Source organism: Haliaeetus albicilla, chromosome 24 (assembly GCF_947461875.1).
Source record: "Haliaeetus albicilla chromosome 24, bHalAlb1.1, whole genome shotgun sequence".
In the NCBI taxonomy this organism is placed as follows: Eukaryota; Metazoa; Chordata; class Aves; order Accipitriformes; family Accipitridae; genus Haliaeetus; species Haliaeetus albicilla.
In genome coordinates this window covers 6,325,990-6,339,976 of record NC_091506.1, presented here as the reverse complement: position 1 = coordinate 6,339,976, position 13,987 = coordinate 6,325,990, and the positions used below count along the sequence as shown (strand labels likewise).

The window sequence follows — 13,987 nt, the reverse complement described above, 5'->3', positions numbered from 1 at the left end:
CTTTCAGGGAAAGAAAGGAGGCAGTTGAGGCTTTCCTGCACTCACAGCAGGAGGAGTTTTTCAATTAAGAAAATATTGTGTACTAGAAGATCTCGCGCTTTGGATTCTGTTACAGGAATAAGAGACATCCCCCAAAAACCAGACTTTTCTTCCCTTCTAAATTAGAAACAAAATACCACCGCAAGGGGTGCGTTTATGAATTTTGGTGAAAGCAGATTGAAAACTGAATGCAGAACTGATGGCAGGTATTTTGCCCACCGTGCACCAATGCCCAAGGGAAACCCCCCTGCTAACCCAGGTCTGAGGAATGGCAGGCGTGCATGAAAGCGTGCCTGTTGATTCCACTTCTATGAGTTGCTCTAGTAAGAGATACAACTTTTCTTCGACCATCACTTATGCATCAGCCCCCCAATAGCACTGCTACCGGTGCCCAAAAGAGAGGGGTCCGTACCTGAACCAGCAGCTCCAAGTTCCTGTCATCGAGGAGATGCACCTGGCAGTGCCGACCCTCTGTCATCTGCAAAAACAGCAACACAGCCCCGTGAGGAAGGGCAGAATCCGCCACTTTCCTGGCTTGCACCGGACCACGTGCGGCTCAGGGGCAAGGACAGCACGTAGCAAGTGCCTAATCTGCACTGATAAGGGAATCGACTCCGTACCGGAGCTGAGCGTCCTTCTCCAAGGACTCGGTCTGGGGAGCTGCCTCAGCACTCTCAGATCCCGTCAACTTCAAATCTGCATTAAGGGTGCTTAGCAGCATTCGGGATCAGGTAAAAGTGACATAAGTGCTGCAAGAATTTAATTTGAGGATGAACCAGCCTGGCTAGTACCAAGCCACAAGAGGCAGCAATGGCCTTTTGCTCTGGTGAGGAGCAGAGATGACCAGGGACCCATGAAACCCTCGCCTATCCAACCATCCCTGCAGATGAGTCAGCCTAAATTTGGTCCCTTGACAGAGGACCTGGTCTCAAGTCTAGACAGTCTCTACCAGTACGTTAATGCTCTCCCCTTGGATAAATTTTCACAAGCATTAGAAGTTATTGCCTCCATAGGATTCTTATACAGGTGCTTGAACTAAATGATTAAGAATGGGATGAGCTTTACAACCTCTAACATTGGATCTGGACCACCTTGGTTCCCACTTCGTGTCACATTTATCTCTTGCAAACAATTTGTCTTTCTCTCTTTAAGAGGCGAGCAATTCAGAAACAGCTACACATTATGCCCTTTTAATATCTGCCCTTTGAAATCTAATACATTTCCACGAGAGCTTTTACATTATTTAAAATCTGTTCTAATTCTGGACCTCTCGCCGGCTTTGGCCAGGACCGACTTCACAACGCTTTCCGGGCGAGAGCTGGTGAAGGAAACCTGGCTTTTATATTTATTCTCCCAGCCTCAGAGTAACTCATTTTCCTGACAGCACAAGCTTCTCGCAGACTATAAATTCTGAGCTGTGAGCAGAGGCTGAGGGTGGTTTGCTTAGGTAGGGGCTCCCAGGGGATTAAATAACAACACACAGCGGTTTCTCCTTTCACATCCCTCCGGCTCTGCGGGGATGGGGACAAGGACAGGGCTGAGCTCTGCTGCCACCAGCACCCCCTCATCACCTCCTGCCCTGGGATGCCGCACATCCAAGCCTTGTAACACTTAAAAATAAATACAATCTATACCCGATTGCAGTATAACCAAAAAGAGACCTCCTGCCTCCCCCAGCGCTGCCCCCGTTTCAACGCGTGGCTGTTTGCACAGCGGGGGCTGCCGAGACACAGCCTCTTCTGTCACCAGTCAGCCATAAGAAGCCAAATTAACAAAGCTTTATTGTTTCACCTAATTGAGCTCATTTTGACCAAAACCCAGAAGGGAACCCCCTCCTGAGGAGCTCTGCAAACAGGTCAGACATGAGCATCTGCAGGCACAACTCTGTCTAGTATCTGGGAAAACAGGGCTACAGCATCCGTGGCACCAGTGCTGGCAACTTCCAGCACTAAGTATCATTGCGTCGCTCATCAAAACAGCAATACTGGTAAAAGGACCATTTGCAGAGTGAGTCTAGCTGGAAGAAACCCCTTCCTTTTCATTTTTCCTGCTGCTGTGAATGTGAATTTGTAGAGAAGCGCCAGATGAAGAGTGACTTGTTGTGCACGCAGGGGTGCAGAGCAGAGGCTGCACCATCACGGAGACAGCAGCAATGCCTCCCCGTTGCAAACCGCAGCCTCACCCCACGGTACTGCACCCCAACTGAGAAGGCATCAGCCCAGAGCTGCATCTGCCCCAGGCCCATGCTCCCAGCACGGTACCATTTCCAGTGCTTTATCCTTCAGGTTTTGGAAGCAAAGCCACAGCATCCCAATTCCAGCTTCCAGCCCGCTCTCTGCAATTTATCAGCTCACCAAACACGCTGCCTGTAGCCCTTAAACGTATTACGATCTGATCACAGGTCCGTTTGTTCAGGAGAGCTGAAGGTCTGCCATCACGTGGTCATAAATAAGTTGCATGTTACCATCAATTAATCGTTTCATCAGCACACCCTTCAAGGCGGTGCGTATTTCTGGCTCTGACATACTGTTACCAATCTGCCCCTGTTGCGAAGTGTCTGATCCAATAGTGGTTTTAAATCATTCCCCATCTGTTGCTCTGAGATAGCACAAGGGTTGCCATTATTTAATTGCTAGCTTCTTTAGCTTTCACCCAGTGAAATCACATTAATCACTTCTGACTGTTTTAATTGCCTCAGTTGTCTATTGTTAAGTAAAAAAGGTTTCTATTATAGCAAACACATCCACAAAGCCTTGTGCTGAGGAGAAAGGAACGTTGCCAGGAAGATTAAAACATAGAAGAAATACCAACCATAATCTGTGCTTCTACTCAGCTATCCAAGGAAATTGCAAAGCACCTTAAAAGTAATTAACTTCATCACACCTCTGAAGATAGGCATGATATAATGATTCCTGATTTTGTTGATGAGAAAATGTAAGGATACAGCTTAAAAGTCTGATTTACAGATATAGATACAGATAACATTTAGTACCTGAGTCTCCAGGAATCTCACCTCAGAAGAAATCATACAGCTGCTTCCCAGAGTACCAGAAAGCTCAATCAAGAAGTTGCAGAAGATGCCAGGCTGCTCGACGATAAAGCACCACGAAATGCCGTTCCTGTGACAAACCTGTCACTCCCACTTGTATCACCAGAGCTCTACGTGGCGATGGGCTTGTCTCACCCCAGGAACACGCTCTTGCATGGTGGGACGCGACAGTAATGTCCACCTCCATGAACTATCTGCTGCTGGCTACAGCTCAAGGAAGAAGGGGGGGGTCTCTGGAGCCCCTTCTATTTGCTCCATGCACCCCTCTGCCCCCTCCCCAGCCCATGCACACACACCTGAGGGCCACATCCCTGCTAAGATGCCTTCCGCACCTGGGCCAAGAGGCACAACACGGATACTCACTGCGTGGCACCACAGCCCGGTCGAGGAAGGCAAATCTGCCAGTGTGGCTACCAGCTTTGCCTTTGTAGGATCCAATCCCTGAACAAAGTGGCATTAACTAGGGCAGTCCAAACATCAGCCCTTAGCCTCCTCTTGCAGATCCAAGGCTTCAGCAACCAGCACCCTGATTTCTGCAGCTGCGCAAGCACTCACTCCAAGCATCCCCACCCCATTCCTGATGGGGCAGAGAGCACTTCACTTGGCTTACTCCGCACTTACAAACACAATCAGAAGCAAATCACTCCCAGTTACGATCACAGAGCACCACAAGCCCATCCTGCGTCAGGAATGTTGCCCACCGGAGAGGTCATCTCCAGGAGACAGCTCTCTCCTCGCATGGAGCTGCCTTCCCTGTGCAGGCAGGGCTCCAATATACAAGACAGTATTCCCATTTTGCAAGCCTCGTTTGTACAGGGAGCAGAACCGAAAGTTTCAGAGGCTTTTGCAGCCACGAGACCACCTCACAAGCTCTGGAATATCAGTCGCCTTCCACTGGCCCTGTATTGTCCCAGCGCAGTGATGCAGAGGTGCGACGTGACTGCGGCGCAGCAATGCCACACGCTCCAGCAGAGTCACAGGTATCGATGGTCTGGTCCTCTCCTCTTGCCTGAAGAAAAGCTGGGAAGCTTCCAGACAAGGACTTCACCACCGTAGTATCATAGAATATATATAGGATTTTGGCCATGGAAGAGTGCCTCCAGCTCAGTGACTAGAGACCCTGAGCTCTTGGAGCCGAATCAGGGAAAGACTCATTTTTAACTCCCCCAATGACACCGCTGTGATTTATTTCCCCACAGCACATCCGCTCGCAGGCCTGTTTCCTCGGGCTCTGGGAAGGGACTCGTACTTTGCTCCCTGGCTCTCAGGGCACTGGGCTCCTCAAAGACCCAACACCCTGGGAGCCCCTTGAGGGTACATTTTCTTTCATCTTTAATTCAGTACGTCTTGCTAATCTGAACAATATAATTGATTTTCTATGTAGTTGGGGCAATCCATCACGAGATGAGCACAGCTGTCTGGCTCCATTAAGAGGTGGCGTGAGCAGTCTTGAGATATATGTACACACACATCTATGTTGTCAGCTTATTCTCATTGATTTTGCATTGTCTGTACAAATGAACAGTTTTGTTATACTTTTGCAACATGCCCCCAAGTTGGTCTTTTTAGCAGTTATTTTTAAAAGCCTGCTAATATTTAAGCTATTATCCAGTAAAAGAAGTAGCAGCACAAAATTCATGAAATATCCCTGTACCTCATCTCATTCCCAATAGGAAATTAGCAGAGCGACATAATACACAGCCCCATTTTTGGCAGAACCACACTGAGATACTGGGATTCTTATCGTTTCTCAAAGTCACTCATGCGCTTTGCCACAAGCAAGCAATAAAAACTCAAAAATGGACAAGAATGAAAAGGAGACAAACACTGTCCAATGCAGTAATAAAAAAATATTGCAGCCCTCCTAACTTACTGGCAGCGGGCTTTCAGCAAGAACGTGATTTACCCAGGTCTTCAGTAAAAAAGGCAGATAATGAAGGAGAAGAAACACATGATTCTCAGAATCTCCACATGTCGAAATTAAAGCATAGGGCAAGATTGTGATTCTATATAGCAGGTTAACATGTTCAGAAGGTTTCATATAGCTGGACCCCCCCCCAATTGTTTCCTCCATCTCACTTGTGGCACAGAAGTTAAGACAAATTGTCCATCTAAAAATCATCAAGACAGATTTTCCAAAACATCAGTCCTTTAAAAAGAAAAAAACAAGGCAGAGAAAAAAACCTAAACTATTTCTTAGCTACTTAGAGCAATTCCCTGTGATATCCTGAGCCTGAATGTTTATTTGGGGAAAAAAAACATATGCAGGATATTTATGCTGTTTCTCTTCAACAGAAACATCCTCCCTATTCGAAGCTGGTTGTTACATGCAATATTTTTAGACATCCATGTGTGTCATCCAGTTAGGAAAAAATAAGAAAAAGAAAAAAGTAATTAGACAGGGTGTAAACAGGAAACCTCAAAAAACTTAAGCAAAAAAAAAAGCTGACAGAATAACATATCTCCTGAAGTGTAGCTTAGGAATGGGAAATCATGAAGGTTTCTGGTCAGAAGCAAACCCGAATGTGTTGCACTCCCTCCAGACCAGATTTCACCTCCCAGAACTGGGCAAATTACAGAGACATCTCTTTGCCTAGCTGGCCATATGTCTCTGACTTCTATTTTTAAGCCTTTCTTGTTTTAAGAAGGTCTGGAGTCTTCACTACTAAAGAAAGCCAAAAAAACCCCAAACCCTAACAACTCTGTGGCCAAAGAAGAGAGGATTATACATAAGCTGCACATAATTGAGACAAAATTGGGAACTGTTTCTACCATTGAAATGCTCAGAGGTCTGTGCACACATCCCAGCTGTTCTCATTTGGGATGTGCCACAGTTCAGGCTTCAGCAGCCCACGTGCACACGCTGGTGGCACAACCGCATCGCACCAATGGATAACGTGACCTGCCCAGGGACAGGATGGCTGTGCCAGGATCCTGCATCCACAGAAATACGCATTGCTGGAAACTTTAAAACCACCCCCTCCATCCAGCGAGGCTTCACGTCTTTAATATGCCAAACTCCACGCAAAATCTTTTGCAAGTAGCAAACCTCTTCCCCCAGCTTTCCTCTACCCTTTGTCTCAAGGCAAACCCTTTTGCTCAGACATGGGTGTTACTGTGCACCCACGGGGGGTCTGCCTGGAAAACACCCGAGTGTGACACCAGGGATTCGGTCCCAGCTGCACAAAACTGCACGTTATTTCCATAAACTCCTTGCAGGGTAACCGTGTGAAATTAAACTTCACTGGCAGGTGAGTAAGCTCCGGAAGATACTTTACAGGCAGGAAAAAAACCTGCACTGATGCATCCAGTGGTGAGAGAGAAAGGGCAACCATTTTCACTGAATAAATGGCCAGCACACAGAGCCTTAAACCTGCAGTTTTAAAAGCAAGAAATTGGGCTGCAGTGCGTCATTAGGACATGGATTGTAAAAAATGGATCATTTATTCCTGAAACAGGCACATCACAGTGGCTCAAGCAGTCAGAGCGCTGAAAAAAATCATATGCATGACAAAAAAGCAAAAGAGCAGCATTCCCACTCGCTTACAACATGCACGTGCTCGGTTAGGAAATGCTATCCCTTTGCCTCCACAAAGCCTGTGGCATAGGGGGGCCCAAAATCCTGCCATCCTCCTTTTGACCCGTGACTCAGAGGCAGCAGCACTGATTTGCAGGTACAGAAGCCCAGAGAACCAGCCTTGCACTTAGAAAAGAATTTCAGCTCAAAATCCCTACCTGAGCTATAAAGCATCACCAGTAATTTCCTGTAAGGGTTACCCCCCCCCGCCCCCAACCTCTCTTCTGTAACTCATAAGCCTGTAAGAGATTTCAAAGCTTAATATTGAAGCCCCTACACTGACCTCAGATTTTCATCAGCATTTAGGTGTTGGTTTTTTTTTTTCCTTCAGACCTGAAGGCATTTAGGATCAGATCCTCAGCTGCCTTAGATCAGCATTGCTTCATTGACTTGGATACAACTGGCCAGCTTACCTCTGGCCTGTAAATGTGCACAGCCTGATAAAAATATGAAATAAGATGTAACAATGTACTGCAATATGGAGCTGCCCTTTCTAGGCACATCTCAGGAAAATAAAAGCCTGTTGCTGTCCTTCTGGAAGGAAGGGGCCTGCATGCAGCTGGGGGGAAGAGGGAAAAAAGTTATAATGGTTTAAATGACCTCAGAGTTTCCTGGTGTGTCTGTTGGGAGAGCAAAGCCTCGTCATGTTCCAGCACTTGGAGTCCCTCAAAGCTTTAAGGAATAAGCAGAAAAATAACAAACAGGAGTTTGGTTTTATACCAGCATTTCTATGGAAAGTTTTTAAAGGATCCGTGTAGGTCTCCAAAAATGCCTTGATGCACATTTCTTATCAGCCTATTAGCAGCCCGTGGGTCCTCCCCGACCCAGCATAGGTGCCTGTCACTGAGTGTCCCATGGTGGGAGATGCTCAGGAGGAAACAGATGGCTGGGGGGCTGGAAATGCTCCACCCTCCCACGGGTGAAGATCTGGGGGGGGAAACATGCCCCCATCCCACTGCCACGTCACATCCCACTGCGTGCCTCTCCATCACCTCTTTGTCAGCAAGGGGTGCAGCAGAAAAGCCCCCAGGTGATGCCTCCTCTGCACGGTTGCCCTCCCCTTGAAGACTCCTGGACTCACCAATATCTCCTGCAAAACACAAAAGGTTGGCTCTGGGTCCAAAAACCTCAAGTTTTCCCCCAGTCTCTGCACACCGCAGGCCAGGCAGCCAGCGGGTTCCCTGCCATGGCATCCCAGTCTGACTCACGCAGATGTGATAAACTTGCCGTGATCCCTTCGAAGGCGACAGCACAGCTGCCACCAGCTTTACAGGGGGCAGACCATGTCTCCAGACATGCTGCCTCTCCTTCCTAATCTTCAAGTCATAAAGAAACCTTTGGCTGAAGTCCTGGCTCCAGTGTAGTCAATGAATTTTGCTGTTAACTTTAACAGGGCCAGGATTTTGCCTTAAATCATTTATCTTGCTATTAACCTTAACAGAAGCCAGTATCTGCGTAACATTAAATAGCCAGCAATACACTGAAGTGCTCAGCTACATCTTTCACCCTTCGTGCTATGGCAAGCCACCTTGTAGGACCCATCTCACCTCACCAGGGTGACTCCCAGTGCCACCCCCGTCCTTCCCAAGGGCTGCAGAGCTCACCCTGGCTCTGCACGCTCCCGTCCCGACACTTATGGGGTGTTTACCCACAGCGATTGCAGGGACTGTACAGAGCCATTCCCAACCTCAGGGTGTCCCTGTGCTTCTTGTCTCAGGACCGGCCAGGCACAGACAGTCACTTGAAGACCCAACTGAATACAACATGCACAGAAATAATGTTTTAAGATGAGACAGGCTGGAGAAAACTTACTTAAGTGCAAGCTGGTACAAACGCTCCTTTGATGATGCTTTCCATGGAAATATTGGCTCTGCTGAAGTTTGGCAAAGAGTTAGAGATAAAACACAGTGCCTGGAACAGGGGGCCGAGAGGCTCTCTGAGTTGCATGGCACCTTCCTAAAATAGCTACATGAACTGAAGATACGATGAAAAAACTGGCTCCTGCAGAGCATCAACTAACTTTCATGTAAGCCCCTACCAGCTGAGCCAGTACAAAAATCTGGCAAAGCAACAGCCCAAGTGCTCTCCCTCGCTGCAGGGACTGTGGCTTTTCAGGGCCGAGTGCCAACGCGTTTCCCATGTGATTCTCCTTTTTCCAATTTATTCTACTATTTCTCATTGCAGGGAATGGCAAATCTAAGGGACTCTTTCACTTGCTTTATTGGTGGTTTGCTGATTTGTACAGGACAACAGGCACAGCCTTTTGTGGTCATTAGAAAGATCCCACTCACTGGAGCAGGTTGTGGGGCTCTAAATCTCATCCTCCTCTCCCAAGATGCTCAAATGCAAGGCTCAGAAGTAATGATGAGCACACTGATAAAAAAAAAAACCCAACAAAACCAGTGACAAATGAAAATCCAGGGAACAAATTAATTCAGTCTTCCTCAAAATGATAAACACTGTATCCCAGCCAGGAGATAAAGCCCTTTTTGTCAAGGGCAAAATATAAACAGGAGAGTTACTGCTTCTTAGTCTCTACCAGGAACACGCAACGTAAAAAACTAACCCCTCTCTTCCCCACAAGGAAATTTTGCAGCGTGGCTGCCTTTCCTGATGCTACCGATGGTGGTTTCACATACTCGCTGCTGCTCCCTCCCACGCGAGGGTGCAGGGGGTGTTCACCCACGCACGACCTGTGCACCAGCACGCGGATGAGCGTGCTACCAGCTCACAGGCAGCATCGGTTCCCGTGGCACGAGGCACAGAGACAACCTGCTGCAGAAGAGCCTTCGCCAGCTCTGCTGGCCCCATACTTTTCAGCTGACAAGCAGCATCCAGACAGCATTTCACCTCTCCTGACACCGCCAAAGGCCACAGGGTCTTGCTGGCTGCGTTATCAGTAGATGCTGAGTCTCTCTGACAGAGGGGAAGTGGTTAGGCATGTTCTTGAAGGAACAGCCCCCTCGTTGCATCGGTATTCTCCTCTTATTAAATAAAGGTGTCTCATTCTCAAAACGGAAATGTTTCTCAAACAGGTCACGTCATTCCACGACTGCTGATGTTACCATTCCTACCACTTTGCAATGTATTTAAAAGATCAGCAAGAAAAGAATAGACAGGCAACTCTACAGCTAATCCTAAAAATCAGGAAAATTAATAGGAAACAATCAGTGCAAATCTGCCACAAATATCAAGTCAATGAAATACTTCATCCAACATCTGCTTTCCTTGGCAGAACACAGCTAATAAATTAGTGTCTGGTGGAGACACGCTTATCACCGGCAGCACTGAGACATTGCTGTCGGGTCATTACCGCACACAAGCCCATGGTAATGTTTTGTTCCAGTGCAGTCTCCTGGAACTCGGCGGGGGGGAAGATCCTGTGGGATCAGAGAGCCTTCCTGAAGCTACTCAACAGAAATGCAGCGTTGGCCCCAGAAAGGGCACGACGTGGAGGCAGCAGCATCCTCTGCCCTTGAATGAGCGGTACCCACTGCAGGGCAGGACCGGGCGCCTGCCGTCCTGCGACCTGTTCTGACCTTTTCTCTTCAACCAGGAGAAATCAGTTAAGCTCCTGCTTCTTTGCTTAAGTCTCTACAATGTGAATCTCAGGAGATATTCTGTGCAGAGTTTCTGGTAACTTTTCCTGACACACTTGAAACAGAAACTCAGCTTTCCCTGTTATGGGAATAGTTACAGAAGACTGAAAATTGCCCTTAGAGCAGGGTTTCCCATCCCCAGAGACCCACACCCTGCCCTTGATGCCTCTTTGTCTCTCCCCAGCCCTGAAAAACTCTTCCCTGTTTCTTTGATAGCATCTCACAGGCTGCTCCTCTGTCCCCCCCCACCGCACTTCTCACTTCACCACCCCCCTGCTCACCCCTGGGCTGGGTTTTTGAGGGATGGCTCCTGAGGCAGGAGACGTAGGCAGAGCAAACCTTGACCCAATATCTGCCATCCTCTCCAGGCAGAACCATGTCCTCTGAGAGCATCTTGCATCTTTTCCCCTCCTACCCCATTGGGGTCCTTGCACCCGGGTTCATCCCCCATCCTGTCCCCATCCTTCCCCTGGACTTTTGCAGCCACTCATGCTTGGCAGCAGCCCTTCAGGAAACTCAGGTGCCAGCCTAGAACAGACATTAGGCAAGCAGGCAATGAAAAATAATAATAATAATAATAATAATAATAAAAAAAAAAAGGCTATATCACAAGTCCATCTGAATTGCCTTTAAATCTGTAACTCTCTAAAAAAAAAAAAAAATGCAAAGAGCAAGCAAGTAAGCCAAGAAAAGCCTGAAATCCTAAGCTCTCTGGAAGAAGTCAAAAAAGCAGGTATTGGCTGCAGCGGTGCTGGCAGCGAGGAGGAGCCTGCCCAGCTGCCAGCACCTTGCCAGGCACTCAGGGGGGTTGAACAGATTTGGACTGCTCCACACTCCACTTCTAAAGCAAAACAAGCACTTCAGATCAAAGGCTCTTTCTCAGCAGCCGTTAACGAGCTCCATGTGCACTGCTGCATCTCCAGCACCAACCACTCCATGAGGGGTTTTTTTGGGGCAAGAGGGGTGGGGACCTTATGGATGAGACATTTAAGAGTTACATGGTGAAAGGAGCTACTGTACCAGGCACTGACCGCCTCTTCTCGGGACTTATGAATCTGTGCTTTGTTCAGTTTAAATCGTATCTCAAAAGCAGCCTATAAGGGAAATCTCTGAAAAGGGGTTTTCTCTATACTCAGAAGTTACAGACCTGCTCTCCAGCTGCAGCAAAGTTACCAGAATGAAGCTTGGATGTAGCACTTTCCTAAAGCAGCCAAGGCAGTACTTATAACAAAGGCAGGAAAAAGCAGCTGTAAATGCTGGGAGTAAACAAACAGCCCCTTATCTCCACGACGGGGTGCAAGAGATGCAAAAAAATTTTTATGGACTGATCTCTCAGGGCAGAGAAAAGAGCAAGCAAGAAGGTTTCAGCCTGCACTACTGAAATACCCCAAAACAAACTGGCTTTGCTCTGTGCTGTTTTCTGGCTGCCTGCACTCCCGCACTCACAGCTCCGAGCTCTGCTTGATGTTTTAGTCGGGGCACAATGTAACAGCACTAAACAACGTTATCTATTGCTGCTAAGCATCCGAAATTAAAATATAGCCTCTTACCTCCGAGCCACACGCCCTGCTGGTTTAAAAGGACTGGAGAAACCCAAGAAGTACTCAACAGCGTGCATGTACTAAGCCTTCGTGTTTTCTGTACATTTGAGCTGGGGGAAGAAGGGAGACACGATCCCGGACTTCTTCCGTTGCCATATAATCTCAAGGAAATGACCTTCGCATTTGTTGCTTTGATTACAGATTCAGAAACAAAAGCCTCTCCAGCATGAGTCAGGGGACACAAGAGGTTGAAACGTGATTGTTAAAAATGGAGGCGAACTGGGAAAGCATTACCATTATTTTTGGTTTTCCTTTGCAATATTAACCCCTTTATTATGGAGCAAAGCCAAGTAGAAAACCAGCAGTTACCGACCAAAGGCATAGTACGAGGTACCAGCCCCGGGGCAGTAAGGCACTTTGCTGTTGGACCACGGGTCCCTGCCAGCCCCCCTGTGCCGCGGCAGCCGGCCGAAGACCCCCACGCCAACGGCTCGGTGTTTGTTGGGAGCTGCCATCTCCCCTCTGGCTCTTCCACCCTACGCATCCCCATCCAGGGGACGGAACGAGCCTTTATGCTACAACTTGGCACAGAGTTAAAACTTCAAGCCGCCTCCACGTTCGACCCCCGCGAGCAGGGGCTTAGCCCCGCGGCAACAGGGAGGCTCATCTACCCATCTGAAGGTAAATGGGTAAATGGAGATAACCGGAGCTTGTCTTCTCAGGATGCCTGTTCTCATTTCATACGCTCCCGTCTCCATAGTCCCTTGCTGCAACAGACACCCGCAGGTACAGCGTTTCACTGGATTTCCCAAACTTCTTCCCAAAGCACAGGTCTGCTGCCTCTGATGTGGGCTACCGCACATCAGGGAGGGAACCAGGAGCGCTGACAGAGTTCACACCCTTGGCTGTCAATCTGAATTTGTTCTGGGGTCAGGGTTGGTCTCCAGGAGTGCAGTTTGCTGCTGGTAGAGGTGCAGGAATAAGTCATCTACCTGCTGTTCTGCTGCTCCCTTTCCAGGACTGTTTTCTGTGTACAAAACACCAAGTCATACTCATCTCCCTGATTTCTCCCCCTCTGGCGCATCAACCTACGAGGCTGCGCACACCTCTGGGCTTTGACACAGCAACACTAACTGTGTAACTGTGTCAGGCAGACCACAGGTATCACACAAAGGCACCAAAACTGAGCTCTCCTCCAAAAGAAATGCCAAATGACTATATAACACTGCTTTCACTGAAAACAGAAAAAAAACCAACACAGAAAACCAAAGAACTGCGCACTCAAATCCAGGAGCCTGTAACCTCCAGAGCTCCAAACATGACCTCAATGCAGTACACAAGAGGTACAAGATCTCAAATTTACACATGCAGTTACTTCAAAATCTAAAATACAAGCCTGTTCCTCCTTCACAAACACAGCTCAGCATTATTAATTTCCTTTTATGCGACATGAGTATGGGTACCCAGGCTTTTAAAGCAAACCACTGACTCACATCCTCTGGCCGCTTAAATTACGGTAACAAGACTGATGCCAAGGGAACAACGCAGCCCAGGACCACAGCATCCAACGTGGGCTGGAAGATACAGGCCAGGGGGAACATCACAAAATGCTACCAGAGCAGAGAGGAGCTCTGGACACACACCAAAACGACCTCACCTGGGAGTGAGAAAGACCTGTTCCCTTTAGCTGGATGCTCTTTGTCAGTTATTTATGCTCCCAACTGAGCAGCCGCTATGCACAGAGAGAACAAACTATGAAGACTTTTACCACCCTAATTTTTATAATCCATGGATCTATTTTAATAGAAAAAAAAAATGAAGTTCAACACCTGGAACAAAGTAACTTGCATTTATCGGAATGGGAATCAGGAACCTTGGGGTCAAACTTTTGAAAGCAACACCTCAGAGACATGTGGCTCCCACTTCTCAGAGCTACCGAGCCCTCTTGGTCCACCTAAACTCCCCCAAAGAGAAGACTCTGTGTACCGAGCATTTGAGGCCAAGAACGGGCTCCATTAAGCTGCAGAGCGCTGTGTAAAGCCAGAGTCTTACTGACACTGCTGGGAAGAGAAGCAGGGCTGCCTGGTCCACAGGATCAAACAGCGTGAGTCAGCCCTGATCCCCTCGCCTGGGGCTGCCTCTGTAAATTGCCATCAATCCAGACACCTCCAGAGGGCAACTC

The 13,987-nt window shown here is 48.0% G+C and overlaps 1 protein-coding gene across 2 annotated transcripts in view; it reads right to left on the bottom strand.

Annotated features, from left to right (window-relative positions):
- Window positions 1–13,987, bottom strand: part of FRMD4B (FERM domain containing 4B) — a 137,316-nt gene that overhangs the window by 63,685 nt on the left and 59,644 nt on the right. For both annotated transcript variants that reach the window (XM_069811861.1, XM_069811860.1), the window contains exon 2: window positions 452–517. In XM_069811861.1, the coding sequence (XP_069667962.1) occupies window positions 452–517 (66 nt within the window). The remainder of the gene's footprint in view (window positions 1–451; window positions 518–13,987) is intronic.